Genomic DNA, 20,642 nt, shown 5'->3' with positions numbered 1-20,642 from the left:
ATGTGTCGTTTGCGAACGTAACAGGGTTAGAAGCCGACTCCGAGCTGGCTCTTTGCAAGGTCCTTTTTTGGGGATTCTTTATTTGTTGTTGTTTTTTTAGATATATTTTTAAATTTATCTTTTTCCTTTTTTTGTTTTGTTTCTTAATTTCTCCGATTTATCTAAACTTTTTTTTGTTGCTTTTTGGTTTTCGTGTTCTCCTTTCATCTGTTTTTTGCTTACTCTTTTCCTCCTTCTTTTTTTTCTCTATTAATCTTTTTGATGCTTTTTCCTCGTTTTCCATTTTTTTTCTCCATTTTCATTTTCGTTTCTCACTTTTCATTTTATTTTCTTCTTTGCAATAACCTGTGCAGCCCTTTGAGACTCTTTGTGATTAAGGGCTATACAAATAAACATGACTTGACTTGACTTTGCAAAAGGCTTGGAAAAAAATGATAAAAATGGTGCGAATTGGTCAATTTGAGTCTCCTTAGTTTGTATTCTCCCATGTGTTTTTGAGCTCTCATTTTCATACCTGTCAATCTGTACGGTTTTGCCATACAAAGTACGTTTTTTATGCATTTTAAGATGAGTACAACGTACAAGAAAATCTGTAGGGAAAAACACAAATTTGTCAATGATGGGTACCATCCGGTATACACCGACGATCACCAAACGGCAAATCGATCGAGTCAAACCAGTTCGCCGCGGTAGCCTCTATCTCGGTATCGTTTTTTTTTTTCATTGCAAACGAAGTGAGTGGTTTGATGCTACTGTGGGCATGCGTCTGTCGCCGGGTGACATCCCATCATGCATCATTCCGAAAAAAAATATGGTGTACGATCATTTTGTATTTTTATGGGAAAATACGACAGTTTGTATGGGCATGGAGCCGTGGTGGTTGACAGGTATGCTCTTTTCCTATTTCTTTTATTTTTTTCTCTTTTTCCTCTATTAATCTTTTTAATGCATTTTCCTCGTTTTCCATTTTCGTCTCTCCCTTTTCATTTCTTCTTTGCAAATGGCTGGGCAAAAAATGAGAAAAATGGTGCAATTTGGTCACTTTGAATCTTCTTAGTTTGTATTCTCCCATGTGTTTTTTAGCTCTCATTTTTGGTTGCGCTACACAATACAGAAATATATAGTAAATAATACCCACTTTCCCTTAAAAGCAACAGAAAAAGAAGAACCGGGCTAAAAGAGTCAGTTCTCTAAAAAGAGCCGGTAGAGTATTCCCATCACTAAAAAACAATGACTTCGACATTACCAAACGGAAACGCTGGGTTTTTTCAAATTACAAAAACAATGTTTAGTATAATACATGTGAACGGCAAAATCGACGGTTGGATACCTCAAAATCAAAATGTCTTTAACCCCATGGAATTACATCACTCTTTCTGTCGAAACATATTGGTGTTAAGGGTTACCTGCATTGATATTTTTTTACTTTGAAAATCCGCCCAACGGACGTAGTCGGTTCAATTTCCGCCTTATAAGATAAGAAGGTTCTCCTCCTGTTGCGTTCAGTCTCCTCACCGTGGGTGGACAAAGCAGCATCCAGGAGCCAACATGTCCGCCGATCCGTCCTCGTTCGCGTCCGCCGCCAAGTGCGTCAGCCGTCACCTCAACTTGAACTTGCGCGTCGACTTCGACACTCGTGTCATTCGTGGGAAAGTCGCCCTGACGGTGGAGATTCTGGAGGAACGCTTCTCGTCTCTGGTAACGGGAAAAAAAAGCCGGCCGGGTGGTGTAGCCTTCCAGTTAGCCGAGGCGTTCACGTTAATCAGGACAGATAAGTGTTTATGGACCTGAACTTTGACTAGTTAGGGGACTTGGACATTCACTCAAAGGTCGTTTCACGTAGCTTTACACCTTAGACCAGGGGCGGTCCAATTCATTTTAGCTGCAGGGGCCACATACTAGATAAAAATTCCCACGGGGGCCGGACTAGTGGGTTCTTAAAGAAAAGTAACGAGAGAGAGAAAGCGTGAGAAGTAAAGAGAGAGAAATAATAAGACTGAGAGAACTAAAGTGACAGCGAGAGAGAGAGAAAGCGTGAGAAGTAAAGAGAGATAAATAATAAGACTGAAAGAACTAAAGCGACAGAGAGAGAGAGAGAGAGAGCGTGAGAAGTAAAGAGAGTGAAATAATAAGACAGAGAACTAAAGAGACAGAGTTTGTGAGAGAGAGAGAGAGAAAGCGTGAGAAGTAAAGAGAGAAATAATAAGACTGAGAGAACTAAAGTGACAATTTGTGTGAGAGAGAGAGAGAGAGATAAAGCGTGAGAAGTAAAGAGAGAGAGAAATAATGAGACTGAGAGAACTAAAGAGACAAAGTGAGGGAGGGAGAGAGAGAGAGAGAGAGAAAGCATGAGAAGTAAAGAGAGAGAAATAAGACTGAGAGAACTAAAGTGACAGAGTTTGTGAGAGAGAGAGAGAGCGTGAGAAGTAAAGAGAGAGAAATAATAAGACTGAAAGAACTAAAGCGACAGAGAGAGAGAGAGAGAGCGTGAGAAGTAAAGAGAGTGAAATAATAAGACAGAGAACTAAAGAGACAGAGTTTGTGAGAGAGAGAGAGAGAAAGCGTGAGAAGTAAAGAGAGAAATAATAAGACTGAGAGAACTAAAGTGACAATTTGTGTGAGAGAGAGAGAGAGAGATGAAGCGTGAGAAGTAAAGAGAGAGAGAAATAATGAGACTGAGAGAACTAAAGAGACAAAGTGAGGGAGGGAGAGAGAGAGAGAGAGAGAAAGCATGAGAAGTAAAGAGAGAGAAATAAGACTGAGAGAACTAAAGTGACAGAGTTTGTGAGAGAGAGAGAGAGCGTGAGAAGTAAAGAGAGAGAAATAATAAGACTGAAAGAACTAAAGCGAGAGAGCGAGAGAGAAAGCGTGAGAAGTAAAGAGAGATAATAATAAGACTGAGAGAACTAAAGAGACAGAGGGAGAGAGAGAAAGAGGGAGAGAAGGTAAGTGAGACCAAAAAGGGGAGAAAGAGTAAAATAAATTGAAAAAGGACAATAGAGCAAGAAAGAAAGCAGGGAAAAAAGAAAAATGAGTGGAGAGAAAAACTCAGAGACGGAAAAGAGTGAGTACAAGAAAGCGAGAAAAAACATGATTGGAAAGGGAAAAAGTGAGAGAAAGAGAAGGAAAGGGGAGAGAAAGAAAGAAAAAAGAGAGAAAGAGGGTGTTAGAAAAGGAAAGCAAGCAAGAAGGATGAAAAAAAAAAGAGCGTAAAAGGGAGAGAGAGAAGGGAAGAGATAGAAATACTATTACAGTTGTTTTGCGAGGTGTGCCTGGCTTGAATATATTTCAAAACGCAGCTCATTTTTATCATGCGCTTCTCTTTGTGATTAAGGGCCCAACAAACTAACATGACTTGACTCACCTTGAGGTTTTTGGGTTTTTATTTGCCCTCATGTAGGTTTTAGATCAGGGGATGGTGTCATAATAGTCTGGTTTGCTGTAGTCTTTGATCTGTGCAGCCCTTTGAGACTCTTTGAGATAAAGGGCGTCACAAATAAACATGACTTGACTTATCCTGAGGTTTTTGAGTTTTTCCTTGCCCTCGTGTCGGCTTTAGATCAGGGGATGGTGTCATAATAGTCTGTGGTTTTCAATAATCTGTGGTCTGTTGCAGCCCTTTGAGACTCTTTGTGATTAAGGGCCAAACAAATTAACATGACTTGACTCACCCTGAGGTTTTGGGGTTTTTCTTTGCCTTTATGTAGGTTTTAGATCAGGGGACAGTGTCATAATAGTCTGTGGTTTGCAATAATCTGTGGTATGTGCAGCCCTTTGAGACTCTTTGTGATTAAGGGCCAAACAAATTAACATGACTTGACTTGACTCACCCTGAGGTTTTCGAGTTTTTCCTTGCCTTCATGTAGGTTTTAGATCAGAAGCTGGAGTCTGAATAGTCTGTAATTTGCAATAATCTGTGGTCTGTGCAGCCCTTTGAGACTCTTTGTGATTAAGGGCCAAACAAATTAACATGACTTGACTCACCCTGAGGTTTTTGAGTTTTTGCTTGCCTTCATGTAGGTTTTAAATCAGGGGACGGTGTCACAATAGTCTGTGGTTTGCAATAATCTATGGTCTGTGCAGCCCTTTGAGACTCTTTGTGATTAAGGGCCAAACAGATTAACATGACTTGACTTGACTCACCCTGAGGTTTTTGAGTTTTTCCTTGCCTTCATGTAGGTTTTAGATCAGGGGATGGAGTTTGAATAGTCTGTAATTTGCAATAATCTGTGGTCTGTGCAGCCCTTTGAGACTCTTTGTGATTAAGGGCCAAACAAATTAACATGACTTGACTCACCCTGAGGTTTTTGGGTTTTTCTTTGCCTTTATGTAGGTTTTAGATCAGGGGACAGTGTCATAATAGTCTGTGGTTTGCAATAATCTGTGGTCTGTGCAGTCCTTTGAGACTTTTTGTGATGAGGGGCGATGCAAATGGAAACCCCTCGACTTTGTCCCCCCCTGCAGACTTTGGACACCCGAGACCTGAAGATCATCTCCGTTAGCGCCAATGGTCAGGAAGCCCGCTTTACCATGGGACCTAAACACGCCTTCAAGGGGGCACCATTGGAGATCACGTTGCCCTTTGAGCTTTCCAGGTGAGGTCTTGGGTTTTCCCGGACGCAGGATCTTTGACGAGGTCTCTGGAACCTTTCAGGGGTCAGCACGTGATCGTGGAGGTGGCGTACGAGACGGCCCCCACGGCGCCGGCGCTGCAGTGGTTGAACCCGCAACAGACGGCGGGAAAGAAGCATCCCTATCTCTTCAGTCAATGCCAGGTGAGCCGTTGGATGTTGCTCCATTGTACTTGCCCCTTGATGTTGCCATCTCCTCTTGCGACTTAACCGCCGTCTTGCTACTTCCTTAAAGCGATTCTCAGATTTTTTTTTTCCCTGCCAACAATTGCGCAAATATGTTGCAAAATAGGGCGGGACGGCGGCTGAGTGGTTAGCGCTTCTGAAGCATATTTCCGAGGTCATGGTTTCAAATCCAGCTGCCAGCCTTCCTGTGCGGAGTTTGCATGTTCTCTCCCTGTGTCCTTCCACATTCCAAAAACATGCATGTCAGGTTAATTGGCCGGTCCAGATTTTCCCTAGGTGGGAATGAGTGAGCGAGTTGTCTGTCTGTGTGCCCTTCACTGGCTGGCAACCAGTTCAGGGTGTCTCCTGCCCACTGCCCGAAGATAGCTGGGATGGGCTCCAGCACCCCCGCGACCCTACTGAGGATAAGCGGTGCAGATAATAGATGGTTACTGGATGTTGCAAACTTCATCTTAAGGTTGCTCGGTTCCTCTAGAGCAGGGGTGTCAAACTCATTTCAACTCTGGGGCCACACGAGAGAACAAACATTCTGTCGGGCGCCGGACTAGTAGATTAAAGACAAAGAAAAAGAGAGATAAGGAAATAAGAGAAAAAGGGAGGGAAAAGGAGAGAGGGCGGGACAGAGAAAGAAAAAGAGAGAGAGGGAAAGAGCATGAGAAACAAAAGATAAAAAGTGGTGAGAGAGGGGAAAAAGAAAGGGAGAGGAAGAAAGAAATCCAAAGAGAAAGAGAAATAGAAATACAGAAGGAGAGAAAAGAGAAAAGAAAGCGCGAAGGGTAGGAAGAGAGAAAGAGAAAAGAGAGAAAAGGAAAAAAGGAAGTTAGAGGAAAAGAGGTTAAAAGACACACAGAGAGAAGGAGACAGAGCAACAAAGGAAGAGAAAAAGAGACACAGAGTGAAAGAGACAGAGTGGGAGAAAAGGGGTGGAAAAGAAAGAGAGAGAGAGGGAGGGAGAGAGAAATAAATCCAAGTACAGTGTCTTTGTTCGAGGCACCTAGCTTTGGCAACATCAAGTTGACATATTTCAACCTGCAGCTTGTTTTTCTCTTGCGCTTCTCTGAGTGTTGTCTCGCGGGCCGGATTCAATCCCTTTGCGGGCCCGATCTGGCCCGCCTGTTTGACACCTGTGCTCTAGATTTATGTCATTGAAGTACAGCAACACAGCCTTTACAAAAGGGCAAATCCCATTTACACAACAAGTGAGGCCAGCTCTGATGGCAACACCCAGTTTTGTCGCGAGCAATTTGATTTCCTGTGTCAGTCTGGGTAGGAAAAAGAATTTGAAACAAACGAATGCCGAGAGCCCTACCATTACTGCATCCGCCTGCGATACTAAGGCATTCTGAAAACACTCATAACCTCTTCGGCTCATTAATATGTAAAACAATATGGCGACTGGCTTGCAAGTAGATAGATACTTTATCTATCTCCGTAGGGAAATTCACACTTCCAGCAGTATCCTTGTGTTGATTATTAACAGATTAACAGGATGGCCTCAGGGTGCTGTGTTGTAGTTTAACAGCGGAGTGGATGACGTCACACGCTAGGCCAAAAGTTCGACGTCCCTGCAGCAGATGGAAATCTTTGTGCCCAGGGTTACACCACCTCGTGTTCACATAGATAGCGGGTCCACCTCCTCTTCGCTTCCCGAAGGCGTTTGTGTTTCTGTCTGCCCTAACAGCGCTGACATTAGGGATGCTAAACGTTAGCAACGTTTCTGTAAAACACTGCAAACTGCACTCCTTGTACTCTTTAATGTTTTTCACCAGCAGAGCCAGTTCGTCGGTCTTATTTGGTAGAGAGTTCACATTTCCCATGATTACGGACGGTACCGAAGGATTCTATCGCCGCTAGCCGCCTAGCCTTCACCTTAGCTCCGGCTCTGCAGCCACGATAGGGCCCCTCATCACGAGAATTCTTCAGGGCAAGGAGTCGATTCCTTGAATAAACGCATTTTTGTGCGTTAAAACCCATAACCATAGGATAGAAAGTCATCCAAAGTGTAGTTGTCAAACGGGACGAAAAACACCCAAGATAGAAGCGGCCCCCTAAAACAATAAATAGCAAAAAGAGCGAAATAACACGGAGCTGCAGGAAAGGCTGCCGCTCGCGGCGGCGCCTTTGATGTGGGTATGCTGGTGTTCCTCTGATGACATCACGGCTCAGGATCCTCGGGAAAAAATTTGGAGATGGCGATAAAGCACATGGATTTTATGCAGTTCCCTCACATTTTGCACAATTAAAAATGGAATGTCCTATCCCAGGCTCATCACTGCAGGAGTATGGTGCCTTGTCAGGACAGTCCGGCCATCAAACACACTTACTATGCTCAGGTAAGCCCGTTTCCCCACTTACCCAAGAACACATGCTGGTGATTCTGTGTGTCTCCGACAGGTATCCGTACCCAAAGAGTTGGTGGCGGCCATGAGTGCAGTGCGGGACGGGCAGGAAGCGGACCCTCAGGAGGCCAATCGTATCATCTACCGTTTCAGACAGAACGTATGCAGACATGTTTGTACCGTAAATTCCAGACTATAAAGCGCACCTGATTATAAGCCGCACCCACCACATTTTAAGAGGATAACCGATTTTGTACTCACACAAGCCGCACCTGTATATAAGCCGCATGCGCCCACATTAAAAAATGTAACGCAAACACAAAAATAACCCAAACCCAACTTTAAGTCCCACGATTGAAACTGAATGTCCTTCATTAAAGTAGACAGTCCAAAAATCACAGCCGGCAAAATGAACGGAAAATGATACCCGTACTTAAGGTTTGATGCAGACCTGCGTAGTCCGGGTCCCGTTGAAAGTAATCCAAGGAAAAAAGTGTATATTTCTATAGGTAAGGGTGGGAAAAATATATATCCACTATGGTCCGCAGCGTCCACAAACAGGTCTGTCTGTTCCTCACTGTTACCGCTCCCCACTTCCCATCACCCCGTGTTTGTTCCGCCCCTCCTTTTTCATTCGCCTGTGCAAAACATATCAGAATAAGTGTCTAAAATAATACATTACAAAAAGATACAGTTGCAAATACATGGGTTACACATATTTACAAAGAAAGACGGTACACCGAGAGAGTTTTTAAAGCTTTAATAATAATAATATAACTTTCATCCCAAACGGTGCCTGTGACAGGGCAGTTAATGGTAGCAACACGCTCGCAACTCAGTAAACAGGTCTGGTAAAAAAAAAAAAACATACTGTACTTGTAAAAATCACGGTAAACCGTCTTCATCTTCCTTCTTAGAACTGAAGCCATCAAAGTCGTCTTCCTCAGTGTCGGAAAGAAACTTTGTCATATAAACGTCGTCCCACGCTCCCGCAGCGTCACTCGCGCTGTTTCCTTCTTTAACGGACTTCCCGATTGCTTTTACCTTGAAAGCTGCGTCATGTGCCTTTCTTTTTGCATTTTGCATGATGAGGGTATGTTTACGCTAATTTGATTTATGCACAAGCCAAGAAGTTGCAGTCTTCCTCTGCGCATATATTCCACCGGTCTAAATCTTACCTTTTGTACTCGAGCGCCGCTATCTCAGAACATTCCCTCACTCGACCCTCATACTCGTACTGCTTGTATCTCTTTCCATAACCCTGCCACTTACCACACACACTCAATTTTGCCTCCACTAGATATTGTATAGGCAGTTTCTTTTGTCTTTTATTAGCGTATTTGGTATTGGAGTCATCCAAAAGTCATTGAAAGTAATCCAGTTAAGGTAACCCTACCCAACCCTGGTAGCGACAGTCGGGTTCACAAATTGTATCGACGCGTTACTCTCCTCGTTACCGAGAAAAGTAACGCGTCACTCTAAACAATGTTCCCTGTCATTTTCCTTACGGGTCTGAGCGTTCACACAAAGTCGGTGAGCAGCGCTTGAAACAACAGTGAGCAACCATAATCCCAAGTGTGGCAACTAAGTCATTATCAGACATGTCCAAAACTTGACATCAAGTTGCATTTTGCTGAGTTTCCGGCAATGCAAAATTATTTTTCACTTTTGAATGAATTGACTCATGTACGATTGCAAAGGTTGTACGGCCTACAAACGTCATTTGTTTTTACAATTCTTTCACAAGATATCCATTTCTTTTTATTTCCCGAGATATTTTGTCGCATAATACTAACATTTTTGGGGGCTTATTGAGTCGGTTGTAAGATACAGAACTGTACTTAATTACATTTTTGAGTGTAAGTACAATGTTGGCAACAAGATTCACTTGATAAAATGGGAAATTATTTGAATGCAACACAAACTTTTTTACTTTTTTCCATGTTTTTTTTCTATTTTTTTTTTATTCCTTTAAAAAAAGTCTCATTGTGTTTATTTTTTCCCAGCTGTTCCTTTTTTCTTTTTGTTCTCTATTTACTTTCTTCCTACGTTTCTTTCCTTTCTTTTTTTCTGGCTTTTTTGTAAATTTTTCCTTTTTTTTTTCTCTTCCTTTTGTTTCTTTTTCTCAGCTTTTCACTACTTTTTCATTTTGGTATTTTTCTTTTTTTGTTCTATTCCCCCCTTCTTTTAAGTCATTTTGTGCATAATTTTACATAATATTTGGTCATGTTGGGATTAAAGAAGCAAAAACAACCCGAAGAGCCGTTCAAGACCCGAAAGAGCCGGTTCCTTTTAGTGAGCCGAGCCGAAGAAGCCGGTTCCCCGACAAACTCGACTAATTTTACTCAACTTCGTTCTCCTTCGACTCGACTTCAAAATACCGCATTTAGGACACAACGTCAGGGGAACCTGTGTATTTTGACCTTCATGCACTGTAACTTTGACTTAAGTCGCTTCTTAATTAGTCATTTTAAGCCCTGATTTTTGTGCGCTGGCTAGATTTTCTTGTGCACTGAGAATGTGCGAGCAGTGCGCAATTAGAGGGAACACTGACTCCAAATACTCCTTGTGACAAATCCTATTGTCTTTGTCCCTTCAGGTGGCCATGCCCTCTTACCTGATTGCCTTGGTGGTCGGTGCCCTGGAGAGCAGGTAGGCCGTAGTCCCGGTCCCCGGTCCCGAGCCGCATCGGACTTATGACAAGCGCTTCTATCAGGCAGATCGGGCCCCGGTCTCGAGTTTGGTCGGAGGCGGAGTACGTGGACCGAGCTGCGTTTGAGTTCTCCGAGGTGCGTAGTCGCGTACTCGCCACATGCGGGCCTGGCACTTGACGGTCTTTGTTCCCGTCAGACCGAAGCCATGTTGAAGACTGCCGAGGACCTGGCCGGACCGTACGTTTGGGGGCAGTATGACATTCTGGTCCTGCCGCCTTCTTTTCCTTACGGGGGAATGGAAAATCCTTGCCTGACCTTTGCCACACCCACACTGCTGGTGAGTGCACACACACAGTTCTTTTATCCATCCATTATCTGCACAGCTTATCGTCAGTAGGGCCGCGGGGGTGATGGAGCCCATCCCAGCTCACCTCAGGCAGTGGGCAGAGGACACCCTCAACTGGTTGCCAGCCAGTTGCCAGGGCACACAGGGACAGACAATTTGCTCGCTCATTCACACCTAGGGACAATTTGGACCGACCAGTTAACCTGACATGCATGTTTTTGCAATGTGGGAGGAAACCCTCGCAAGCACGGGGAGAACATGCAAACTCCACACAAGAGGTTCAATCTCATGACCTCAGAACTGTGCCACAATGCATTTCCTAGCCTCCTACCTTGGCTTTAATCTTCACAAACGATTCCCTTATTCTAACTCCAACCAAAGCTCAACTTAAAACCTAATCTCTAAAACCAAGGCTTCACACTAAAACTGGGTCAAGACCAGAATTGAGTTGCATTCCCTCCGCTACATTTACTTGAGTAGGTTTTGGGACATTTTGTACTACTTAGAGTATTTTTATATCACTTTTACTTTATTAGATCTGTGAAGAAGAAACTGTACTCTTACTCTGATACATCATCATTTCTCCCTCATGCTATGAGGCTCCTTAACTCCACCCGGGGGAGTAAAAGCCCACATTAAAACCCCACCCCCACATTTGCATATTACCCTATTTTTTATCACAGCGTGTATTTTATGCAGCACTATTTATATACTCTATCAACACGTTATATTGGGTATTTTTGTATTCAAGTCAGTCAAGTCATGCTTCGTTGTATAGCCCTTAATCACAAAGAGTCTCAGAGGGCTGCACAGATCAAAGACTATTGCAAACTATTATTACAGACTATTATGACACATTCTATTTCTTTATTTTATTGTGATTTTATCTTCAACACAAGGAGACTGCTTGAAGTGTGAATTTCCCCACGGGGATGAATAAAGTATCTATCTAGACATCCATCTATCTAGACATCCATCTATCTATCTAGACATCTATCTATCTAGACTTCTATCTAGCTATTTAGACTTCTATCTAGACTTCTATCTAGCCATCTAGAGTTCTATCTATCTAGACTTCTATCTAGCCATCTATCTATCTAGACATCTATCTAGACAGCCGTCTATCTAGACTTCTATCTAGACATCTATCTATCTAGACATCTACTAGACATCCGTCTATCTAGACTTCTATCTATCTAGACTTCTATCTATCTAGACTTCTATCTAGCCATCTAGACATCCGTCTATCTAGACATCCATCTATCTAGACTTCTATCTAGACTTCTAGACTTCTATCTAGACTTCTAGACTTCTATCTAGACATCCATCTATCTAGACATCCGTCTATCTAGACATCTGTCTATCTAGACATCCGTCTATCTAGACATCCGTCTATCTAGACATCCGTCTATCTAGACATCCGTCTATCTAGACATCCGTCTATCTAGACATCCGTCTATCTAGACATCTATATCTAGACATCCATCTATCTAGACATCCATCTATCTAGACATCCATCTATCTATCTAGACATCCATCTATCTATCTAGACATCCATCTATCTTTCTAGACATCTATCTACTGGTCCCCACAAAGATAGTAGAAAACACTTTGACTTATTCCCTTACGTTGATGTTCTGTTTTGTGTCCTCAGGCTGGAGACAAGTCTCTGTCCAACGTAAGCCTTGCACATCTCCTCAAAGGTTTGCAACCTCGAAACCATGTTGAAGCTGTCCTCTTCCCGTCAGGTAATCGCTCACGAGATCTCACACAGCTGGACGGGAAACTTGGTGACCAACAAAACTTGGGAACACTTTTGGTACCGCGCTCTTCTCACTTTGACTTGAGTTTAGACTAGATCATGGAGTTTTTTGTGTCCAAAGGCTGAACGAAGGTCACACGGTGTACCTTGAGAGGATGATTGGTAGGAGTATGGAAGGAGAACCTTTCCGCCAGTTTAAGGCGATGGGAGGATGGAAGGACCTCCAGGATTCTGTGAGAACTGAAGGGTTTGAGCTGTTTTCAAGCAAGCGTATTGTTTACGCATGTTTGTTTTGCAGGTGAACACCTTTGGAGCCAAAAACCCTCTGACCAACCTGGTCCCGAGTCTACAGGAGGTGGACCCAGACGACGCCTTCTCCTCCGTACCCTACGAGAAAGGCTTTGCTCTTCTGTACCACCTTGAAGAACTCATGGGAGGTCCAGGTAAAACTTCAAGCCTGCGCTTCTGTCTGAGTCACTGTCCTCGCAGATTTGTGAGTTGTCCTGCTTGTCCGAATTAGAAGTCTTCATGGGTTTCGTCAAGTCCTACATCCAGATGTTTGCCTACAGAAGCGTCACCACAGACCAGTGGAAGGACTACCTGTTCACGTATTTCAAAGACAAGGTAAGGCATCCATGGGAAAGATGTGAAAGATGGTCTCGGATCTACTGGACAGTTCTGGTTTGTCTCCAAGGTGGACGTTCTAAACAAGGTCGACTGGAACGCGTGGATGTCCACACCAGGGATGCCCCCGGTCAAACCGATGTAAGGATCAGTGTGGTTTTGAGGGAGGAGAACGCTCAACTGACAAGTTCTCTCCTTTGCCTTCAGATATGACACCACCCTGGCCGACGTATGCATCGCTCTTTGTCAACGGTGGGTCCAGGTAAGACTTGGGAGTTTTTCTTTGCATGTGCAGGTCTGAACCGTGTCCCTGTTCCCTTGAAAGGCCAAGGACAAAGACCTGAATGGCTTCACCCGGTCGGATGTGGACGCGTTGTCTTCCCACCAACTTATTGAATTCTTGTCTCTTCTTCTTCAAGAGGTAAAAAGGAGTTTTGATGGGCTTTTCCACTGTACTCCCATCACAATTTTCTGGGTTCTGGGTCAACCAGCTTTGGGTTCTTGCTATTCCCAGGCTGCCGGTGGAAAAGATAACCCAATTTTTGGGACTTTTTGGGAATATGTGTTGTTCCACATAAACATGAAGTCTTGATAAAAAAGAAGTCCTTTCTCCTTCAAATAAGGGGGATGCCACATGTGCGGTCCCTTCTCAAGGTTTCTTCATTTTCCTCATGTTGAGGTTTTTTTTGGGAGTTTTTCCTTGCCCTCATGTAGGTTTTAGATCAGGGGATGGTATCATAATAGTCTGTGGTTTGCAAATATTTGTGTAGCCCTTTGAGACTCCTTGTGATTAAGAGCTAAACAAATGACTTGACTTCAAATAAGTGAATTTGTTTTTTTTAAACCCTAATGTTGGGTTATTTTTTCCATAATCTTTAAAATGTAGAGTGATTTTGTACTATACCACTCACTCAAAACTAGGTACGGTGGAAGCTCGGTTCTCGACCATAATCCGTTCCAGAACCCTGTTCGAAAACAGATTAGTTCGATCACCGAAATCGTTTTTCCCATTAAAAGTAATGTAAATCGTTTTAATCCGTTCCTACACCCTGAATGTTTACCATGAACGTAAACATGAAGCTAACCCAGGCTAATTGTACGTTCGCGTAAAAACAAAAAAATCAGGTCGTTTACAAGTCATTTAGCACCCGGGTCTCCACAACAAGTGGTGAGCAGTTCATTGGAGAGGGGGCTCTGTTCCAACACCCTGAATGTTTACCTTGAATGTTTAACGTAAACATAAAGCTAACCCAGGCTAATCGTACATCCGCGTTATTGTTATCTTCCGTACGAAAGAGTACGCTAACATTAACGTGTAAAAAATAAAAAGGGATAAAGAAAAGAATTATGAATAGGATTTCTTACCTTTGTGGTGGTCAGCAGAAGGCGCAGGTGGACGGTGGAGTATTCCCTAGCAAGATCAGCACACCTTCATATTTTGCTATTATTTCTTTCTTAAATACAATAGTTTTACGCACTACTTTTCTTTTTTCACCTGTAGCAACTTTGCTGCTTGCACTGACTTTCTTCGGAGGCATAATTAGGGGCTAAAACACCCGTACGCCGCTCAGCATCGCCCCCTAGCGTACGCACTCACGCATTTCCGGGGTCCGAACTCCGAAGCAAGAATTTCTCAATTTTTGGTCGGACTCCGATTTGTTCCAACGGAGAGGCGTTCGAAAACCGAGGCTCCACTGTATATAATTGTATGAAATGCTTAAAGACATATATTTATATATTTGTAGAAAATACCCAAATGAATTGGTTATTTTGTGTTCAATAACCTTAAGTAAGGAGTCATTTCGTTAAGAGCAATCTAAAACATTAAAGTTGTATCAACCACGTTCGGCTGGCATCTTGCTGCCACGCTGTTTTCTTGGCACTGGTTTTTGTTGGCACTACACCACAGGTGTCAAACAGGCGGCCCTCGGGCCAGATCAGGCCCGCTAAGGGATTGAATCCGGCCCGCGAGACAACACTCAGAGAAGCGCAAGAGAAAAACAAGCTGCAGGTTAAAATAAGTCAACTTAATGTTGCCAAAGCCAGGTGCCTCGAACAAAGACACTGTACTTGTATTTATGTCTCTCTCTGTCTTTCTTTTCTCCCACTCTGTCTCTGTCTCTTTCACTCTCTGTGTCTCTTTTTCTCTTCCTTTGTTGTTGTCTCTTTCTCTCAATCTCTTTTGCTCTAATTTCCTTTTTTCCTTCTCTCTTTTCTTTCTCTTTATACACTTCACGCTTTCTTTTCTCTTTTCTCTCCTGTCTTTCTATTTCTCTTTGGATTTCCTTCTTCCTCTCCCTTTCTTTTCTCCCTCTCTCACGTCTCTTTATCTTTTGTTTCTCACGCTCTCTCCCTCCCTCTCTTTTTCTTTCTTTGTCCCGCCCTCTCTCCTTTTCCCTCCCTCTTTCACTTTTCTTTATCTCTCTTTTTCTCTTCCTTTGTTGCTCTTTGTCTCTTTCTCTCTTTTAACCTCTCTTGCTCTAACTTCCTTTTTTCCTTTTCTCTTTCTCTCTTTATACTCTTTGCGTTTTCTTTTCTCTTCTTCTGTCTTTCTATTTCTCTTTGGATTTCTTTCTTCCTCTCCCTTTCTTTTCATCTTTTGTTTCTCACGCTCTCTCCCCCTCTTTTTCTATCTTTGTCCCGCCCTCTCTTCTTTTCCCTCCCTCTTTCTCTTATTTCCTTCTCTTTTTCTTTCTCTCAAATCTACTAGTCCGGCCCGACAGAATGTTGGTTCTATGGTGTGGCCCCCGAGTTAAAATGAGTTTGACACCCCTGCACTAGACAATACAGTGCCATCGAGTGGTCAAATATTACACACTGGGGCTTTAATATCGGAACGCATTCAAGCCGGCTTCCCCTTTTCAGGAGCCTCTTCCTCTGAGCCACGTCAAGAAGATGCAGGAGGTCTACGGTCTCAACGACCGCATGAACGCGGAGGTCCGATTCAGGTGGGTTCCGTTTCAATGATGTCCGTCCGCAGTAAAAGCTGTCTGTTGATTGGCCGGTGGGTGTCTTAGGTGGCTGCGACTGTGCGTGAGGTCCCACTGGGAGGAGAGCGTCCCTATGGCGCTCCAGATGGCGACGGAACAGGGGAGGATGAAGTTCACGCGACCGCTCTTCAGGTACAAAGACGATCCCATTTCAGGGGTCTCCAAGGTTACTCAAGCTGAGAGCTATTTTTTTTGTTTCAAATTAGCGCAAAAGGCTCCCAGTTTGATATGTGTTTTTAAAATACTATGCTATTTACGGATCCTTTAACCACTAGGGTTTGTGGTGTCTTGGGCAAATACAGCCTGGAGGTTCCAATTCCTCTTCATCCTGTTGTAATGGGTTGGGGGTTGCAGGTGAAGCCTCCTGATCGGACTCAGATGCAGCACCTTCATCATCTGGTCGCTGTTGTTTTTCAGGAGAAAAGAGCATTGGTGTGGCAATACTGTTACGGGGGGTGGGGGAAACTTTCCTTTACGAAAAATGAAGCTTTCAGATACAGTCCAAACGATAAACCGAGAAATATCACACTTAAGAAATAGTTATTTTTGTATAGATTGTAGCACAGGTCTAATTTTTTAGGGGAAAACACAGTAGTACACTTTTAAAATGTAAAGATTAGCATTCTTTGTGGCGCTTTTTTAAATTATAACTATTATCTGTTTATATTTATACATATGTGTGTAAAGAGAGCCAGATGACGAGAGAGAGTGAGAGCCAGATGATGAGAGCGAGAGAGCCAGATGACGAGAGAAAACGAGAGAGCCAGATGACGAGAGCGAGAGAAAACGAGAGAGCCAGATTATAATAATAATAATAATAATAATAATTTCCTTGTATTGTCATTCTGTGTAACAATGTACACAGAACGAAATGTCGATTGCACCTGACCCGTTGTAGCGAGCCGATGCAGCCGCAGCCAACAGAGGGCGCCGCCGACCACTTTTTAAGTCTTAGGAATGACTCGGACGGGGCGCGAACCACCGACCTCCCAGTCTCAAAGCGGGCGCCTTACCATCTAGGCTACTGAGCTGGTATTACGAGAGACAGCGAGAGAGACAGATGATGCGAGAGAGCCAGATGACGAGAGCGAGAGAAAATGAGAGAGCCAGATTACGAGAGAGAGACAGATGACTAGAGCGAGAGAGAGCCAGCGAGAGAGAGGCCGATGATGCGAGAGAGAGCGCCAGATGACGAGAGCGAGAGAGCCAGAGGACGAGAGCGAGAGCCAGATTACGAGAGAGCGCCAGATGACGAGAGAGAGCCAGATGCAAGAGAGAGAGTGCGAGAGAGCCAGATAGCGAGAGAGAGCCAGATGACGAGAGAGAGACATTACGAGAGAGAGGCTAATGAAGCTCATTTGTGTTTGTGGTTTACTTCAATGTTCAGATTTTTTATATAATTCCATAGTTTGTATTTGAGGCTTTGGTGTAATATCCCTACGTGTCAATTTCTACGTTGTTTGTAATAGTCTGTGCACCCCTTTGAGACTTCTTGTGACCAACAGATAAAAAAAAACTACCCCAAAAGAAAAATGAGCAATTTTAGGTGAAGTTATTTATTGGAAGTAGGGTTCAACTAGACAATTCCCGCGGCAATTGTAAGAGTTGTGATGGATCAGGCAGATGTTGGTAGAGAACCGGTAGCGTTGATTTGTTAGCATTATGAGTTAGCATAAAGTTAACTCTGCTGTATTTGTAATTTTTAACTTGGTTCGGTGGAGGGACTCCGCCCCCCCACAGAATCATTTTTCAGCATGAAGCAGTTAGCATTTAGCCGTTAGCATCACTTTTTAGCCTGTATCCATTAGCATAACTCATTAACATGTACTCATTAGCATCATTTGTAAATATGAAGTTGTTAGCATGTAATCATTAGCAAAATGTTTCAGCATGACGCAGTTAGCCGTTAGCCGTTAGCATCACTTTTTAGCCTGTATCCATTAGCACAGGGGTCGGGAACCTATGGCTCGCGAGCCATATATGGCTCTTTCTATGAATATCTATGGCTCAGAGACAAATTTGATTGCATGCAAAATATCTCTATCTTGTTCGAAACTTGAGTTATTCATCCTATTCAGGTACACGCAAATCCAATCCAAAGCTAAGTAGCCGACGTTACTTCGCAGTATATATAGGGCACGTTTTTCACTACAATTTACAGTCAAGGTGTCACACAAAAAAGGGGGGAAAAACTCGTTTTGGCTGTACAACACTAGAGAATCCTTTATATAAAAGTTCACTATATAATCTGTGTTCAGTGTTCAGATACCTTATGATGAATCCACAGAACACACTGTAAATACGCCAAAACACCGGAAGAGAACTTAGTCTTTTGATTGGGTGAGTGGGAGGGATGGGTGGAGCCATGCAAAAAGTGCAAGCACTCCCTCCCATCTCTCACCCTACATCGTCTGCGCCAAAAGTAAGCGCATCAGGCTCCCTATTTGCAGAATGTTGTGACGTTTTTACACAATAACTGCTTGCAACTGGTTTTGAAACCAATATGTATGAAAAAAAAGGGTCAAAAGGAGTTTAACCGATCTTGAGTAATTGCAAGAAAGAGACAAGTATAAAGTGGTATGTTTGTTGATTTTGGGACAGGGGCTCTGGCATTATTCTCTTTTCATATTTTTTATCAAATCATCAAAAATAAATGTGCTGAAGACTGAGCTTTTGTCTGGGGTGCGGGTTTAGCAATTTAGTAAATTTGTCTCATAATATATGGTGTGGCTCTTTCCCAAAATAAAATTAATATTTTTTGCTTTTATGGCTCTTTGAGTCAAAAAGGTTCCCGACCCCTGCATTAGCATGACTCATTAACATGTACTCATTAGCATCATTTGTAAATATGAAGTCGTTAGCATGTAATCATTAGCAAAATGTTTCAGCATGAAGCAGTTAGCATTTAGCCGTTAGCATCACTTTTTAGCCTGTATCCATTAACATGCACTCATTAGCATCATTTGTAAATATGAAGTCGTTAGCATGTAATCATTAGCAAAATGTTTCAGCATGAAGCAGTTATCACTTTTTAGCATGTATCCGTTAGCACAACTCATCAACATGAGGCCATTAGCATAATTTGTAAATATGAAGTCGTTATAATATTGCCATTACCAAAAAATGTTTAGCATGAAGAAGTTAGCATTTAGCCGTTAGCATCACATTTTAGCACGTATCCATTAACTTAACTCATCAAGCACAACTACATTGCCCTGTGCTTACAGCACTTGGCAATGTAGTCGTGCCTTGCTGGAGCCATCACAACTAATTAAAAAAACTGCCAGGACAGGTGTCTGTAGTTATCTCAGCTGTCCCTAGGGGGCACCGCGTTTGAGACCCCTGCTCTATTTGATCTTCAATGGTGTTTTCACCTTTCGCGTTGCCCTCACAGGGAGGTCTATAACTTCGCAAAGTACCGAGACGAAGCCGTGCGAGTGTTCCTGGCTCACCGGGCCGCCATGCACCCGGTCACGTCCGGGCTGGTGGCCAAAGACCTGAAGGTGTCCGGGGACCAGGACCAGTGAAGACCGAAAGCCGTCACCGTACAGAAGAGCAAATAAATCTTTTTCACTTGAAAGATGTTTTCTTCCCCTTTATTGTGGAAAACCGGTGGCTACTCGGCGAACTTGATCAGCAGGTAAACTTTTTGGCACATGTACAATTGAGCTTTTCCGCGCACAAGAAAATCCAGCCAGCTCACAAAAATCAGGGCTCCAAATTGCTAATTAAGAAGCCAATTAAGTCAAAGTTACAGTGCATGAAGGTCAAAATACTCAGGTTCCCCTGACGCTGTGTTCTAAATGCGGTATTTTGAAGTCAAGGTCGAAGTAGAACGAAGTTGAGTCAAGTCAGTAGAGTTTTTCGAGAACCGGCTTTTTCGGCTCGTCCCACTAAAAGGATCTTTCGGGTCCTAAACGGCTCTTCGGCTTGTTTTTGCTTCTTTCATCCCAACGTGACCAAATATTATGTAAAATTGTGCACAGAATGACTTAAAGGGGGATAGAACAAAAAAGAAAAAAAATACCAAAATGGAAAAGTTGTGAAAAGCTGAGAAAAAAAGAAACAAAAGGAAGAGAAAGAAGGAAAAATTCAGAAAAAAGCCAGAAAAAAAAGTAAATAGAGAACAAAAAAGAAAAAAGTAACGGCTAGGAAAACAAACAGAATGAGATTTTTTAAAGGAATTAAAAAAAAAGAGAAAAAAAACAGGGAAAAAGAAGAAAAAGTTTGTGTTGCATTCAAATCAGTCAGTCAATCTTGTTGCCAAAATTGTACTTCCACTAAAAAATTACAGGGAACATTGGGTGGGACGCGCCTCAGATGGTAGGACTCTCAAAAACCTAATCTCTGACTCAGAGTGTGTTCTTATCTTTACCTAAAATACAATCTCAAATTTCAACTTTGAAACCCAACTCTTACTTAAGTTTGAATGACATGCGCCTTATAGTCTGGTGCGCCTTATCTTGCAGGAAAATACCTTAATTGTAAATATTGAATCTTCGAAACCTTTGGTGAATAATTCCTTTGTCAAATGGTTGAATGCACAAGAAATTCATTTGAACATGTGATCTCGTTTAAGCCAATCAGATGGGTTTTTTTTACCCCTGTAAAAAAATAGAAAAAAAACAGAAAAGTCCCACCGTCTCTGTGTCTTTGTCGAACTCCCTCGTCTTAGTTTTTGGGAGATGTTCGTCTCGTTCCCCGCCTTCTCATCTCTTACGTAATTTTTTTCACCTGGCCACTTCATGTCTCTACCGCGTGGAGGTGGAATGGGAGCGCCACTGCTTCCCCCGCAACCATGACGGAACAACATGCCCCACTCTTGGAGAACTGCTGGTTTCAATGTATGGCCTTCAAAGATCCAGGAACTCATCCAGGTTCAGGTCCAATCCTGTCCAAACATAGCAGTCCTGAGCTTTTGGTCCTGTTGGCCACCTTGGAGTCGCAGCTCCTTCAGCAGAGGAACCAAAGCTTTCCTGCGCTCGACCACCTCCAACATCTCCTCCAGGATCCTGCGTTCCTTCGCCAGTTCCTCCTCACCCTTTAGGCGATCTGCAGCGGGGACGGGTTTCAATTGGACCTTCCACAGTAGACGAGCGCTAATGGTGAC

At 43.0% G+C, this 20,642-nt stretch overlaps 2 protein-coding genes across 2 annotated transcripts in view; one reads left to right on the top strand and one right to left on the bottom strand.

Moving 5' to 3' along the window:
- The first annotated feature begins 1,476 nt into the window (after positions 1 to 1,476).
- On the top strand, positions 1,477 to 19,112 carry lta4h (leukotriene A4 hydrolase). Its single transcript, XM_088348090.1, has 19 exons — positions 1,477 to 1,698; positions 4,465 to 4,595; positions 4,655 to 4,775; positions 7,082 to 7,150; positions 7,212 to 7,316; positions 9,756 to 9,808; positions 9,873 to 9,945; positions 10,007 to 10,147; positions 11,811 to 11,834; positions 11,905 to 11,975; positions 12,040 to 12,151; positions 12,217 to 12,361; positions 12,439 to 12,542; positions 12,613 to 12,683; positions 12,750 to 12,804; positions 12,868 to 12,963; positions 15,408 to 15,490; positions 15,560 to 15,664; positions 18,927 to 19,112. Exons 1-19 carry the CDS (start codon positions 1,549 to 1,551, stop codon positions 19,057 to 19,059), a joined length of 1,842 nt encoding a protein of 613 aa, XP_088204216.1. The 5' UTR covers positions 1,477 to 1,548; the 3' UTR covers positions 19,060 to 19,112.
- LOC148356192 (protein-methionine sulfoxide oxidase mical3b-like) overlaps positions 19,000 to 20,642 on the bottom strand; it is a 43,455-nt gene continuing 41,812 nt past the window's right edge. Inside the window, 1 exon segment of the mRNA XM_088348105.1 lies at positions 19,000 to 20,584. Coding sequence (XP_088204231.1) covers positions 20,412 to 20,584 — 173 coding nt within the window. The 3' untranslated portion in view covers positions 19,000 to 20,411.

Source organism: Urocampus carinirostris, chromosome 11, assembly GCF_059441175.1.
Source record: "Urocampus carinirostris isolate Australia breed hairy pipefish chromosome 11, RoL_Ucar_1.0, whole genome shotgun sequence".
NCBI lineage: Eukaryota > Metazoa > Chordata > Actinopteri > Syngnathiformes > Syngnathidae > Urocampus > Urocampus carinirostris.
Note: the sequence above shows the minus strand (reverse complement) of the source record. Positions and strands in the feature narration are given on the sequence as shown.